Source organism: Chiloscyllium plagiosum, chromosome 4 (genome assembly GCF_004010195.1).
Source record: "Chiloscyllium plagiosum isolate BGI_BamShark_2017 chromosome 4, ASM401019v2, whole genome shotgun sequence".
NCBI classification, from domain to species: domain Eukaryota; kingdom Metazoa; phylum Chordata; class Chondrichthyes; order Orectolobiformes; family Hemiscylliidae; genus Chiloscyllium; species Chiloscyllium plagiosum.
Window position 1 is genome coordinate 1,790,384 of NC_057713.1, and position 14,823 is coordinate 1,805,206.

General features: G+C 44.5%; 1 protein-coding gene across 2 annotated transcripts in view; it reads left to right on the forward strand.

The window, feature by feature from the left end:
* Positions 1-10,425, forward strand: part of abcb8 (ATP-binding cassette, sub-family B (MDR/TAP), member 8) — a 62,661-nt gene extending 52,236 nt beyond the window's left edge. For both annotated transcript variants that reach the window (XM_043687563.1, XM_043687564.1), the window contains 5 exons: positions 1,209-1,303; positions 2,540-2,673; positions 2,961-3,108; positions 3,456-3,706; positions 9,966-10,425. In XM_043687563.1, the coding sequence (XP_043543498.1) occupies positions 1,209-1,303; positions 2,540-2,673; positions 2,961-3,108; positions 3,456-3,706; positions 9,966-10,052 (715 nt within the window). In that variant the 3' untranslated portion in view covers positions 10,053-10,425. The remainder of the gene's footprint in view (positions 1-1,208; positions 1,304-2,539; positions 2,674-2,960; positions 3,109-3,455; positions 3,707-9,965) is intronic.
* Positions 10,426-14,823: the final 4,398 nt, after the last annotated feature.

Consider the following 14,823-nt stretch of genomic DNA (forward strand, 5'->3'; position numbering starts at 1 on the left):
AACAGCCACGCTCAGACAGCAACTCACCAGAACGAAGGACCCGATACCCAACATGAGCAAAACCAATGTAGTGTACAAAATATCATGCAAGGACTGCACTAAACACTATATAGGACAAACAGGAAGACAGCTAACAATCTGCATACATGAACATCAACTAGCCACGAAACGACACGACCAGCTATCCTTAGTAGCCACACACGCAGACAACAAGCAACATGAATTCGACTGGGACAACACTACTATCATAGGGCAAGCCAGACAGAGAACAGCCAGGGAATTCCTAGAGGCATGGCATTCATCCACAAACTCCATCAACAAACACATCGACCTGGACCCAATATACCAACCACTACAGCAGACAGCTGAAACTGACAACCGGAAGCGGCAGGGACAGACCACTATAAACACCGGAGGAAACATCAAAGAACACTTCGCAGGAGGCTCCCAAGCACTGATGATGTCGCCTAGCCAGGGGTCGAAACGTTTGCAACAAAAACTTCCAGCTCGGCGAACAGAACCACAATGATCTGATTAAAGTATACAAGATTATGAGACGTACAGACAAAGGAGATCATGAGAATCTTTTCCCCATGGCAGATATGCCTAAGACCAGAGGGCATTAGTTTTAAGGTGAGGGCCAAGCTTAGAGAAGATCTGAGGAGATTTTTTTTCCACCTAAAGCCTGGTAGAAATATGGAACATGCTGCCTGAGAGGCCGTTGGAGGCAGGTGCTCTTGTAATATTAAAAAGCATCTGGATGAACACTTAAAATGCCAGGGCATAGGAGGCTATGGACCAACTGCAGATCAATGGGATTAGTGTAGTTTAGCGTTGTTGATTGGCATGGAACAATTTGCCAAAAGGCCTGTTTTTATGCTGTAGGACTCTGACTAAAGCTTTCTATACACTTTTAAACTGCAAGTAAAGCTCCCTCTACACTGTCCCCATGAAAGGCTCCTAAATCAGATTCAGCACAAGGTGAGATACAAAGTACTCTTTAAAACTGACAGTGCAGCTCTCGTGACACTGACACATCAAACACTCGCAGGACAAGTAGAGTGGTCTTCAGTGGTCTACCTTCACCCCATACTTTCCTGTGAAATATTTCCTATTATAACCCAGTCATTTGATACCATCGTTTTGTCACAAAATATTAGTTTGTGATACATTTCCCACATGTGTGATATTTCTCTCTCCTCCCTTAGCTACCCCACCAGACCTGGTCAGGTGGTGCTGCACAACTTCAATCTCACCCTGCCGGCCTCTAAAATGGTGGCTATTGTTGGACAATCTGGGACAGGTAAGGACAAAGTGATATCTGTTTGTGGGTCTTTGGATGGTAAGGGATGGGTAATCGAGGGAATGTGCAGACACACTATTCAGGAGCAGGACTAGACCATTCAGCTGTGTCCACCTGCTCTGTCATGGCTGATCTGAATGCGACCGCAGCCCCACTTTCATTCCTGTCCCACATACGCTTTGGCTCCCTTTCAATATAATTGAAAACAGGATGTGGAAAAGTCAGTCAGGAAAAAACTCGAATGTTGTTCCAGTCTGCCTTGTATGTTAGTGATTCTTTACAGCTAATGAATCAGATAATTTTTTGTAATTTATTCATGGGACAGGGACCATACTGGGTGGGCCAACATTTATTGCCCATCCCTAATTGCCCTGAAGAAGGTGCTGAGGTGTCTTCTTGAACTGTTGCAATAAGCCCACACTGTTGTTAGGGAGGGGGTTCCAGGATTTTGACCCAGTGACACTGAGGAAAAGTCAGGATGGTGAGTGACTTGGAGGGGAAATTGCAAGTGGTGTCAGACTATGGTGATTTAAACTTGCCTTTGCCTTGTTCTATAGATTGTGGGTTTGGAAGGTGTTGTTTAAGGAACCTTCGTGAGTGACTACTGTGCATGTTGTAGATGCTGCTGTACATTGGTGGTGAGGGAGTGACAGTTTGTGGATGTGGTGCCAATCAAGCAGGCTTCTTGGGTTGCTGGAGCTACACCCATCCAGGCAAGTGGGGAGCAATCAGTCAAACTCCTGACTTGTGCCTTGTAGATGGTGGACAGGTTTTGGGGAGTCAGGAGGTGAGTTGCTCATTGCAGGATTCCTCAGCTTTGACTTGTTCTTGTAGTCACAGTACTCCTGCTGCCAACAGTCATGTCCTCTCCTGAATGAGTTGGTTCATTTAATGAACCGAAACCTGCAACCCATTCTAAAAGATGAGACTTAACAACATTCTAAGTTTGTTCAATATATCATTTCAGTTGCCTGACACTGTAATCTTTTGCTATAAATTCTGTGTCTTATGGTCCTGCTCCAGAACTACCTGATGAAGGAGCAGTGCTCCGAAAGCTAGTGCTTCCAATTAAACCTGTTGGACTATAACCTGGTGTTGTGTGATTTTTAACTTTGTACACCCCAGTCCAACACTGACTCCTCCACATCTTGTGTACAGCAGTCAGTCTTCAGGTGGGGGATGGGAGTTTTGTTGTTTTTAAACTGTTTCCTAACATGTAATTAAAATGCTTTGAAGGCAAGTCAACAATAGCATCTCTGCTGGAGCGGTTCTATGACCCAGACAGTGGAATTATCACCTTAGACGGATATGACATCAGGACTCTGGATCCACAATGGCTGCGCAGTCATGTGATTGGATATATCAGCCAGGTTGGCACTTCCTCCCTTGCACTCTCCCACTGCCTAGCCATTACATCCAGGCCTCTCTTGACCTCCCCTCCCCTCTTTCCTTCAACCTCTCCTCTTCTCTCCTATCCTTTTCAACTACACCTTTGTAAATCTTCCCTCTCACTCATCGGTTATTCCCTGACGATGTGGCAGTAAGAGTCTGAGTTGTGTCTGTTTGTTTATTTGGTTGTTAATGTTTCTCACCCTAGCTTGGGTGGGACAGTTGTCCATGAGGTTGATGTTTTCTCAGCCATGTGAATGCATTGCAGGAACCTGTGCTTTTTGGCACCTCCATCAAAGAAAATATTCGATTTGGAAAGCCAGATGCTTCCGATGAGGAAGTTTATGAGGCAGCACGGCAGGCAAATGCAGATGGCTTTATCCAGAGCTTCCCAGATGGATACATGACCATTGTGGGTGAGTGTGACAGCAAATCTTAAAACAGTTGTGGACTGAGAACACAAGCATTCCTCAAATCACACACTCCCGGAACATGCCTCAAATCACACACTCCCGGAAGATGCCTCAAATCTTCATCACACTTGAGGAACACACATCAAATCATCTCTCACCAGGAACACACCTTAAGTCATCATTACATTCAGGGAACATGCATTAAATTAATGTTATACTCACCTCAAACCTTCAAAACTTGTAATGCACGTGAAAGAATTAAATTGGGGAAATGAGAGGGAAGCATGTAATCATTAGTGAATACAGAGACTGGTAAATGTATTTATTAATAGACTCCATTTATTGGCCAGGTGAACGAGGAATGTCTTTATCTGGGGGACAGAGACAGCGGATTGCCATTGCCCGTGCCCTGATTAAAAATCCCTGCATCCTGGTTCTGGATGAGGCCACAAGTGCGTTGGATGCAGAATCCGAGAAAATGGTACAGGATGCACTGGATCATATACAAAAAGGCCGTACAGTGCTGGTCATTGCACACAGGCTGAGCTCAATCAAGGCAGCTGATGTCATCTGTGTTCTTGCTAATGGCTGCATGAAGGAGGTGAGTTGCATTTGCTGCCCTCGATTTGTAGCTGGAGCACAAAAGATAGCTCTTCAACCCACTGAGTCTGAGCTCGTCAAAAACCACCATCTAACTATATTAATCCCATTTTCTGCACCTGGCCTACAGCTTTGTATGCCTTGACATTGCAAGTGTACATCCAAATATTTAAATGTTATGAGAGTTTCTGTTCCCCTACCATCTTTATGGGCAGGGACTTCCAGATTCCCAGCACCGTCTGGGTGAAAATGTTTTCCTCTCTACTAAACCCTCTGCTTCTTACCTTCAATCTATGCCCTGTGGCCATTCATTTTCCACCCCCCCCCATCAACGGGAAAAGTTCCTTGCTTGCTGTCTACTCTATCTATGTCCCTCATCATTTTATACATCTAAATCATGTCCCCCACTTCAATCTCCTCTGCTCCAATCTCTGTTAGAGCATAGACCATAGAACAGTACAGCACAGAACAGGCCCTTCAGCCCACGATGTTGTGCTGACCATTGATCCTCATGTATGCACCCTCAAATTTCTGTGACCATATGCATGTCCAGTAGTCTCTTAAATGTCCCCAATGACCTTACTTCCACAACTGCTGGCAACGCATTCCATGCTCTTACAACTCTCTGTGTAAAGAACTTGCCTCTGACATCCCCTGCCAACCAGCTTAAAACTATGACCGCTCGTGTTAGCCATTTCTGCCCTGGGAAATAGTCTCTGGCTATCGACTCTATCTATGCCTCTCATTATCTTGTATACCTCAATTAGGTCCCCTCTCCTCCTCCATTTCTCCAATGAAAAAAGTCCGAGCTCATAACTAAAACTCTCCAGTCCAGGCAACATCCTGGTAAATATCCTCTGCCCCTTCTCCAGTGTCATCATATCCTTCCAGAACTGCACACAATACTTGAGCTGTGACATAACCAGATCCAGTAACCACCAGCAGTCCCTAACCAAGCAGCATGTCAGCACATGAACTCGAATTGGCAAAACCAGTCCTTGCTGGTTGTAGAAAGAGCCTTCTATCCCAGGGAAACAGCATTAAAAATGGTCTCAGTCACAGGGCAACTTTCTACTCAAATGACCAAGCAGTTGCAGAATGTAATTTCAGGGAAGGAGACGAGGTGGATAGTATAGGCCATATTTAAGAGAGAGGAAGTTTTGATGGATATGGGAAAGGGGTGGATTGTTAAGGTTGAGGAATTGAGGAAGATTACAGATAAGGTGGATGTGAGGTGAAAGTGAATGGGGATGCGAGAGATATGTGGAGAGGTTGGGTTGGTGGCTTTGAGGTATATGGGGAAAGGGTGGGTAGGTAAGGACTGAAGGAAATATGAACCTACATTCAAACAATCCAATTAAGAGTAGAAGTAGGCCATTCACATCTTCAAGTCTATTCTGTCATTCAAAACGACTGTGGGAATCTTCTTGTGTTCTGAATTCCACTTTTCTATTGACACCTAATAACCATTGATTCCCCTATTAACAAGGTTTTATCTACCTCCATCTTAAAAATATTCAATGACCCGCCTCCTGAGGTCAAGAGTTTCAGGGACACACAACTTCCTCATTTCTATTCTGTAAGGCACCCCCTAATTTTAAAACAGTGTCCCCTAGTTCTCTCATGACAGGAAACATCCCTTTCCACATCCACCCTGTCAAGACCATTCGGGGTATTGCAGAACAATCAAATTATTCCTTGTATTTCAAAATTTCAGTGCAAACAAACCCAGCCTATCCAATTACTTCTCATTAGACAACCTGGGGAAGGTGATGGGATATTGGTATTGTCACTGAGCTAGTAGCCCAGATGCCTAGGAAAGGTTCTGAGGACCTGGGTTTGAATCTCACCACTACAGATCGAGAATTAAAAGTCTAATGATGACTTTTGTTAATTGTCACACAAACCCATCTGGCTCACTACTGTCCTTTTTTACCTCGTCTGGCTTAGCTCGTAACTCCAGACCCACAGCACTGCCCTACGATATGGCCTACCAAGCCATTGTATCAAAATCTCTCAACAGATGTTGCCAGATATGCAGTGCATTCTCTGTTTGTTTCAGAGTTCCAGCATCCACAGTATTTTGCTTTTATCTCAGTGAATCAACAAGTTGTATTTATCATATCAACTGCTAGAAAGCCTCAAAATCTGGTACTGACTAAGGCACCAGGAATGACGACAGCAGGTGCTTCTCACTAACACCTGGAGGCTAGTACCAGAATTTGGAAAGTTGTCTCACAGACTAGTTAAGCAACAGCTTGAAATTGTCATACTCACGGAGTCATACCTGTCAATGCCCCAGACACCACCATCACCATCCCTAGATATGGCGATAGGACAGATCCAGCACCAGCAGAGGTGGCAGTGATACACAGTCAGGAGGGAGCTGTCTTAGAGTCCTCAACTGGACTCCGGACACAGGTCCTGTGGCACACGGTTAAACATAAGCAAGAAACGGTCTGCTGATTATCATGCCGCGTCTCTCTCCGCTGATGAATCAGTACTCCTCCATGTTGAACAACACTTGGAGAAAGCACCAAGAGTGGCAGGGGCATAGAATGTACTCTGAGTGGAGGATTTCACTGCCCACCATTGAGTGGTTTGGCAGTAACACTACTAACTGAGCTGGGTGATTCCTAAAGGACACAGCAGCTAGACTGGGTCTGTGGCAGGTAGTGAGGAAACCAACAAGAGGGAAAGAAGAAAGTGAGGACTGCAGATGATGGAGATCAGAGCTTAAAAATGTGTTGCTGGAAAAGCGCAGCAGATCAGGCAGCATCAAAGGAGCAGGAGAATCAACATTCCGGGCATAAGCCCTTCTTCGGGAATCCTGCTGCGCTTTTCCAAAAACAAGAGGGAAAGACATACTTGACATTTACCTCACCAATCTGTCCATGATCGCATTGATAAGAGTGACCACCACACAGTCCTTGTGGAGACGGAGTCTCACCTTCACATTGAGAATAACCTCCATCGTGTTGTGGGCCATTACACCATGCTAAATTTGTCAGACTTCAAACAAATCTGGCAAATCAAGACCAGGCATCCATGAGATGTGTTGGCAATCAGCAGCAGCAGAATTGTACTTGAGTACAATCTGCAAACTCATGACTTGCTAATGAGATGTTAACCCAGTGAAGCCACCAAACAGGACTACTTGTGTGCCAAACAATATAAACAGAAAGAGATAGACAGAGCTAAGCAATTCCACAAACAAAGAATCAGATCCAAGCTCTGCAGTCCTGCCACATCCAGTCATGAATGGTGGTAAGCAATTAAACAACTCACTGGAGGAGGAGGCTCCACAAATATCCCCATTCTCATTTATGGAGAAGCCAGCACATTATGCAAACAATAAAGCTAAAGCATCACAGCAATCTTCAGCCAGAAGTGCTGAGTGGATGATCCATCTTGGCTACTTGCAGTGTTCCCAGCATTACAGATACCAGTCTCCAGCCAACACAATTCATTCCTCCTCATATCAAGAAACAGTTGGTATGGACCCTGCCAACATTCCAATAAGAGTACTGAAGATTTGTGCTCTAGAACTTGCCACTCCCCTAGCCAAGCTATTCCAGTATAGCTGCAGTACCAGCAATTACCTGACAAGGTGGAAAATTGCTCAGGTCTGTCCTGTACACAAAAAGTAGAACAAATCCAACTTGGCCAATTACCACCCCATCAGTCAACTCTTGATCATCAGTAATGTGAAGCAAGGTGTCATCAACAATGCTATCAAGCAGCACCTTTTTTTAGACTCATGGGACATGGGTACCTCTGGCTAGGCCAGTATTTATTGCCCATCCATAGTTGCCCTTGAGAAGGTGGTGATAAGTTGCCTTCTTGGACTGCTGCAGTCTGCATGCTATTAGGGAGGACAAGGAGTTTGGGAGTGAATTCCAGCATTTTGACTCACTGATATTGAAGGAATGACGATATACTTCCAAGTCAGGATGGGAGTGGTTTCGAGAGGAATTGTAGGTGGTGAGTTCCCATGAATCTGCCTTTGTCCTTCTCGGTGGAAATGGTTTTGAGTTTTGGAAGATGCTGTTGCAGGTTTTATGGTGAATTTCTGCAATGCATCTTGTGGATGGTACACACTGCTGCTCCTGAGTGCTTGTGGTAGAGTGACTGAATGTTTATGGGTGTGGTGTCAATTAAATGGGCTGTATTGTCCTGTGTGAGTATTGTCCTGTCTGAGTACTGTTTGGGGCTGCACTCATCCAAACAAGTAGGGACTATTTAATCACACTCTTAACTTGTGCCTTGTAGATGGTGTTCAGGTTTTGGGGAGTCAGGAGGTGAATTACTCACTGCATGATTCCTAGCCTCTGACATCCTCTTGTAGCCATTGTGTGTATATGACGAGTCCAGTTGTGTTTCTGGTCAATGGTAACTCCCCAGGATCTGATAGTGGGGGATTCAGTCACATCATTGAATGTCAAAGGGTGGTGGTCAGATTGTCTCTTATTATAGTTGGTCATTGTCGGGCGTATGTGTACCACAGATATTACTTAGGTGAAAGTGAGGACTGTAGATGCTGGAGATTAAAGCCTAGAGTGTGATGCTGGAAAAGCACAGCAGATCAGGCAGCATCCAAGGAGAAGGAAAATCAACATTTTGGCCAAAGGCTTTCATCAGGGAGTCCGGAATGACAGGCTTGTACCTGAAATGTCGATTTTCCTGCTCCTTGGATGCTGCTTGATCTGCTATGCTTTTCCAGCACTGCACTCTCAAGACAGATATTACTTGCCAAGCCTGAATATTGCCTAGGTGTTGGAAACTAATCAGCAATAACCTGCTCACTGACAGCGGTTTGGGTTCCACTAGTGCTGTTGAGCCCCTGACCTCATTACAGCCTTGGTTCAAACATGGATGACAGAGCTAGTTTCAGAGGTGAGGTGAGAGTGGCCCTTGACATCAAGGCTGCATTTGACTGAGTATGGCATCAAGGAGCCAGCCCTAGCAAACCTGGGTACAGGAATCAGTGGGAAAACCCTCTGTTAGTTGGCGTCATACCCAGCACATGGGGAGATGGTTGTGGTTATTGGATGTCAGTCATCTCAGCTCCAGGATATCTCTGCAGGAGTTCCTTAGGTAGTGTCCCAGCCCAACCATCTTCAGCTGCTTCATCAATGACTTTCTCTCCATCATAAGGTCAAACATGGGGATGCAAAATCATTGGTGAATAATGTTCAGCACCATTCATGACGCCTCAGATACTGAAGTAGTCCATGTCCAAATTCAGCAAGATCTGGACAATATCTAGGTTTGGGCTGAAAATGTGTTTCTGGAAAAGCGCAGCAGGTCAGGCAGCATCCAAGGAACAGGAGAATCAACGTTTCGGGCATAAGCCCTTCTTCAGGAATGAGGAAAGTGTGTCCAGCAGGCTAAGATAAAAGGTAGGGAGGACCTTTGGTTGGTTGACCTGCAAAGGACCTCTACTGTTCTTCATCCACAGAAGAATCCATACACAAAACAAACATTTCCTTTTCCAGCAACACATTTCCAGCTCTGATCTCCAGCATCTGCAGTCCTCACTTTCTCCTCGAATATCTATGTTTGGACTGACAAGTGGCAAATGACATTTACACCACACAGATGCCAGTTAATGATTTTTTCCCAACAAGAAAGAATCAAATCATTACCCCATGACATTCACTGAAACCCCCTCTTTTAGTATCACGGGGATTACCATTGACCAGAATCTGAATTGGACTATCCCTATAATATAGTGACAACAAGAACAAGTCAGAGATGAGGTATCTTGTTTTTAAATCCTCAACCAAGGTGACCAAAGCGGAGTACTTGTATCACACATTAACATTTGGTTTATTCCCCAGACTGTTGTGAGGCTGTGGAATTCATTCTCCTGTTCCCTGGATGCTGCCTGACCTGCTGCGCTTTTCCAGCAACACATTTTCAGCTCTGATCTCCAGCATCTGCAGTCCTCACTTTTTCCTGTGGAATTCATTCCCCAGGGCAGTGACTAAAGATCAAGTCAACATTGTGGAAGGAGAGCAGGGTTTGGATCCTGCTCAGATGGATGAGGAACAAGAACAAGGTTTTGGAGGGTGTTTCCAAGTTTATAACTCAGATGGAATTCTTAACCATGGCTGCTGCATTTGCCTCATCAATTTCTTTTAATGTGGTTGATAGTCAATGATTAACTTGGGACTCTTCTGAGAGGTGTTTTGTCGCAATGTCAAAATTTATCTCTTCCCTTATAGCTTTCTGATGAACACCTTTCATTGCCACAGGTGGGGACGCATGCTGAACTGATGAAAAGAGGAGGACTGTACGCAGAGCTGGTCCGCAGACAAACCAGCGAGGAGACCATCATGTGAAGGGAAGGGAGTGACAGAATGAGCCAAGTGGTTTACAAGCATTTTTGCACCTTTGAACACCTTCATGTAAACATGCTGTGATTTGGGCAAAATGATTCCTCCCCAACCCAGTGACAGCCAAGTATTAGGCATTGAGATTTGATCACCAGTGGGCTGTGTGTCACAAAGAGCAATTCCCTCACACTGTCCACTGGGACTGTGCAAGACATTCAATTCCAGATTCTGTATCTGCTCAATCTGGGCTCTATCTGCAGAGAACTCAGAGCACTAACACATTGTGTGGTACAGTGCAGATGGGTTATGTCTGTCTCTGAGGAGAAAGTGAGGTCTGCAGATGCTGGAGATCAGAGCTGAAAATGTGTTGCTGGAGAAGCGCCGCAGGTCAGGCAGCATGCAGGGAACAGGAGAATCGACGTTTTGGGCATAAGCCCTTCTTCAGGAATGAGGAATGAGGGACAAACTTTCCTCATTCCTGAAGAAGGGCTTATGCCCGAAACGTCGATTCTCCTGTTTCCTGGATGCTGCCTGACCTGCTGCGCTTCTCCAGCAACACATTTTCAGCTATGTCTGTCTCTGTAAAACACTGGGATACAGTATTGGTGGGGCCAGGTTTGTCACAGTATAACACTGGGGTGTACAGTACGGATGGGGATAGATCAACAACTATACTGTTGGGGAGAGGTCTGTCCCTGTATGACACTGGGGTACAGTATTGGTGTAGACAGTCTGTCACTGTCTAACACTGGAGTACAGTACTGTTGTGGATAGGTCGGTCACTGTATAACCCTCAGTTCAATGGCCTGAAGAGCTGGTCATCATCTTCCACTAATGATTATTTCTCTGCGTCCAAAAAACTTGTGTGAGGCCTGTTATTTGAATAACTTTTTTTTGTAAATTATACTGTCATCCTTTGAGCCTGTGTTGTGTTTTTGTGTATCCACTAGAGTACGGAATCATACAGGCTGGTCCACTCTCACACTTTGATCTTGTCAATGGCCATGCAGCTGCTCTGGAGAAACTGAAGTGTTCAGGAAAGTTGGTGGTGTGTTGGTATCACTGGACGAGTTGTCCAAAGGGCCAGACAAATGTTTTGGAGGCACAGGTTCAAATCCCACCATGGCATTGGGAAATTTAAGACCGTAAGATGTCTGAGCAGAAGCAGGCCGTTCAGTCCATTGAGTATGCTCTGCCATCAATGAAATCATGGCTGGTCTGATATTCTTGAACTCCAGTTTGCAGGATTTTTCCCATTACCCTTGGTTTCCTTACTGATTAAAAGTCTATCTAAAATGGTGACCCCCCTTGCTCTTAGATTATGCTGTCTGGTCCTGGATCCTTCCACAAGGGAAACAATCTGTCAATAAATTATCTGTTCCAATTAGGTCACTTCTCATTCTTCTAAACTCCAATGATTAAAAACCCAAATTCTCCTCATAAGAAAGTCCCTCCATATCTGGAATCCCCCCAGTGAACATTCTCTGGATTGCTTCTAATAGCAGAATATCTTTCCTTCGGTAAGGGGCCCAAAACTGGTCACAGTATTCCAGCTGGAATGTTCTGGGGACCTGGGTTCAAATCTCACCATGTCAGATAGTGGAATTTGAATTCAATAAAAAAAACTGGAATTCATAATTTACTGATGACCATGAAATCCTAGTTAATTGTCTGGAAAAACCCATCTGGTTCAATAATGTCCTTCAGGGAAGGAAATCTGCCATCCTCACCTGGTCTGGCCTGCGTGTGACTTCAGACCCACGGCAATGTGGTTGACTCCCAACTGCCCTCTGAAATGGCCTAGCAAGCCATCCAGTTGTAGCAATCGCTATAAAGTTTCAAAGAAATGAAACCGGACAGATTACCTAGCAGCCCTATTAATCCTGCAAAGCTCTCTACACTGATATCTGGAGGCTAGCACCAACATTGGGAGAACTGTCCTACAGATTGGTCAAGCAACAGCCTGTCATAGTTATACTCACAGAATCAGACCTTACAGACAATGTCCCAAACATCACCATCGCCATCCCTATATATGTCTTGTCCCACCAGCAGGGCAGACCTAGCAGTGGTGGTAGCAGTGTGTACTCCCATTAACAAACACACAGATTTGGACCCCATTTGCCAATTTCTTAGAACCAGAAATGATATCACCCACTACCACAAACTAAGACACATAAGACCGAACACCAATGCTTTGGGGTGGCATGGTGGCTCAGCAGTTAGCACTGCTGTCTCTCAGCACCGGGGACCTGGGTTCGACTCCAGCCTTGGGTGACTGTCTGTGTGGCACATTCTCCCCACAATCCTCAGGTGTGCAGGTTAGGTAAATTGGCCATGTTAAATTGCCCATTGTGTTCAGAGATGTGTTAATTAAGGGTAAATGTAGGGAAATGGTTTAGGGTAAGATACTCTTTGGGTCGGTGTGGACTTGTTGGGCCGAAGGGCCTGTTTCCACACTGTAGGGATTCTCAGGATTTCACCAGAGGCTCACTATAGATGTTATCTAACATGGTGATGAAAAGTCTGAGAACAAACCCACCAGTTCAGCGAGCAAACCAATAACCTGAGCTACAAATTTTCTCCAAAATCTCAGGCAGGAAGGATTTTCCCTGACAGTCCTCAACATTGAGTCCAGACTGTATGATGTCTTGTGGCTTAAGGTTAAACGTGGGCAAGGAAACCTCCTGCTGATTACCACGTACCATTCTCCCTCTGTTAATGAATCAAGAATCCTTCATGTTGAACAACACTTTGAGGAAGTATTGAGAGTGGCAAGGGAACAAATCACATGGGGTGGGAGATTTCAATGTCCACCACTGAGTGCCTCAGCAGAAGTACTATCGATCAAGCTGGTCGGGTCCTAAAGGACATAGCTGCTGACTGGGTCAGTGGCAGATGGTGAGAGAACCAACAACAGGGAAAAACATACTCTACCTAATTCTTACCGAACTGCCAGCTGCATTTGTCCATGACAGTATCGATAAGAGTGACCATCACACAATCTTTGTGAGAGACAAAGTCCCATCTTCACACTGAGAATAACCTCCAAGTTGTTTGTTGTGTGGCACTAATATCATGCCAAATGGAACAGACTTTGAATAGATCTAGCAACTCCAGACTGGGTATCCATGATGCGCTGCAGATCATCAACAGCAGCAGAACAGGACTTCAGCACAATATGTAACCTCATGGCCCGGCATATCCCCTACTGAACCGTTAATCCAAGGGATCAACCCTGGTTCGCTGGAGAATTCAGGAGGGAATGCCAGGAACAGCACCAGGCATATCTAAAATGAGGTGTCAACCTGGTGACGCTACCAACCAGGACTACTTGCATGCCAAAAAGCACAAGCAGCAAGTGATAAATAGTATTATGACACAGGGTGAACCCTCCTGCTTAATTTAAAACCAGCAACACAGAAAAGATTTATTCCATGCAGTAATCTAAAAATCTGAGTAGCCAAAGTAAAAATTAACAACTTTATTTCTTAAAGTATAACCGAGAATAATTAACTAACCACAATTTACAATCCAGCAACACAGAAAAGATTTATTCCATGCAGTAATCTGTAAAAATCTGAGTAGCCAAAGTAAAAATTAACAACTTTATTTCTTAAAGTATAACCGAGAATAATTAACTAACCACAATTTACAATTTCTTCTGCTCACCCATCTTTTACCTTTCCTTCTATAATACTAGTCTGATAAAATTCCCAATCAAGAAAACCGCCCTTCTTATCTCAAAACCAGGCAGCTTTCATTCTTCTATTCGGATCTTCCTATGTATTTTCTTTTTCTTAGGAATTTCTGTGTCATAGGTCACTGATCGAAAAGGTAGTTTTAAGGGAGCTATTTTTTCAAGCTGTCTGTTTGCATGCTGGGCTTGGCAGTTCTCCTCTCAACTATTAAATTTTCCTGGTCTTATACCCCCAAAGCATCTGATTGTGTTATTGGCTTTTAAGATTGTCAATATACTCAATTCAAATTAGATTGGAGTTTGATATTTTTCAGGGTATAATTTAAACTGATTGGTCTAATTTTAATCTGTTTTTTGTCATTTCCAGGCAACTCGGCGAGTGCTGTTTGTTCTTAATCAAATCTTACTTTGTAAATTCTTCAGCACTCGGTGTACTTGCCAAGTCATTCACTCTCTTAAAGGTACACCCACATCTTCATAGCAATAGAGCTAAGCGATTCCACAATCAGCAGATCAGATCTAAGCTCTGCAGACCTGCCACATCCAGTCGTGAATGGTAATAGAAAATTAAACAACTGGAGGAGGAGGCTCCACAAATATCCTCATCCTCAATGATGGAGGAGCCCAGCCCATTTGGGCAAAAGATAAGGCTGAAGCATTCGCAAGAGAGTTGCATGTACACAGCTTGGCTGGTGACTTTGGGCAGTGTGAAATTTATGAGGTTGATGGAATGGATACCTGGAGAGGGTGATGTTGGGAGGCTCAGCAGAATGTTAACTAGGCCAGTTAGTCTTTCTTCGGTGGTAGGTAAAGTAATGGAAAGGGTACTGAGGGATAGGATTGATGAGTATCTGGAAAGGCACTGCTTGATTAGGGACAGCCAGCACGGATTTGTGAAGGGTAGGTCTTGCCTTACAAGTCTGATTGAATTCTTTGAGGAGGTGACCAAGCATGTGGATGAGGGTAGAGCAGTGGATGTAGTATACATGGATTTTAGTAAGGCATTTGATAAGGTTCCCCATGGTAGGATTATGCGGAAAGTCAGGAGGCATGGGATAGAGGGAAATTTGGCCAAGT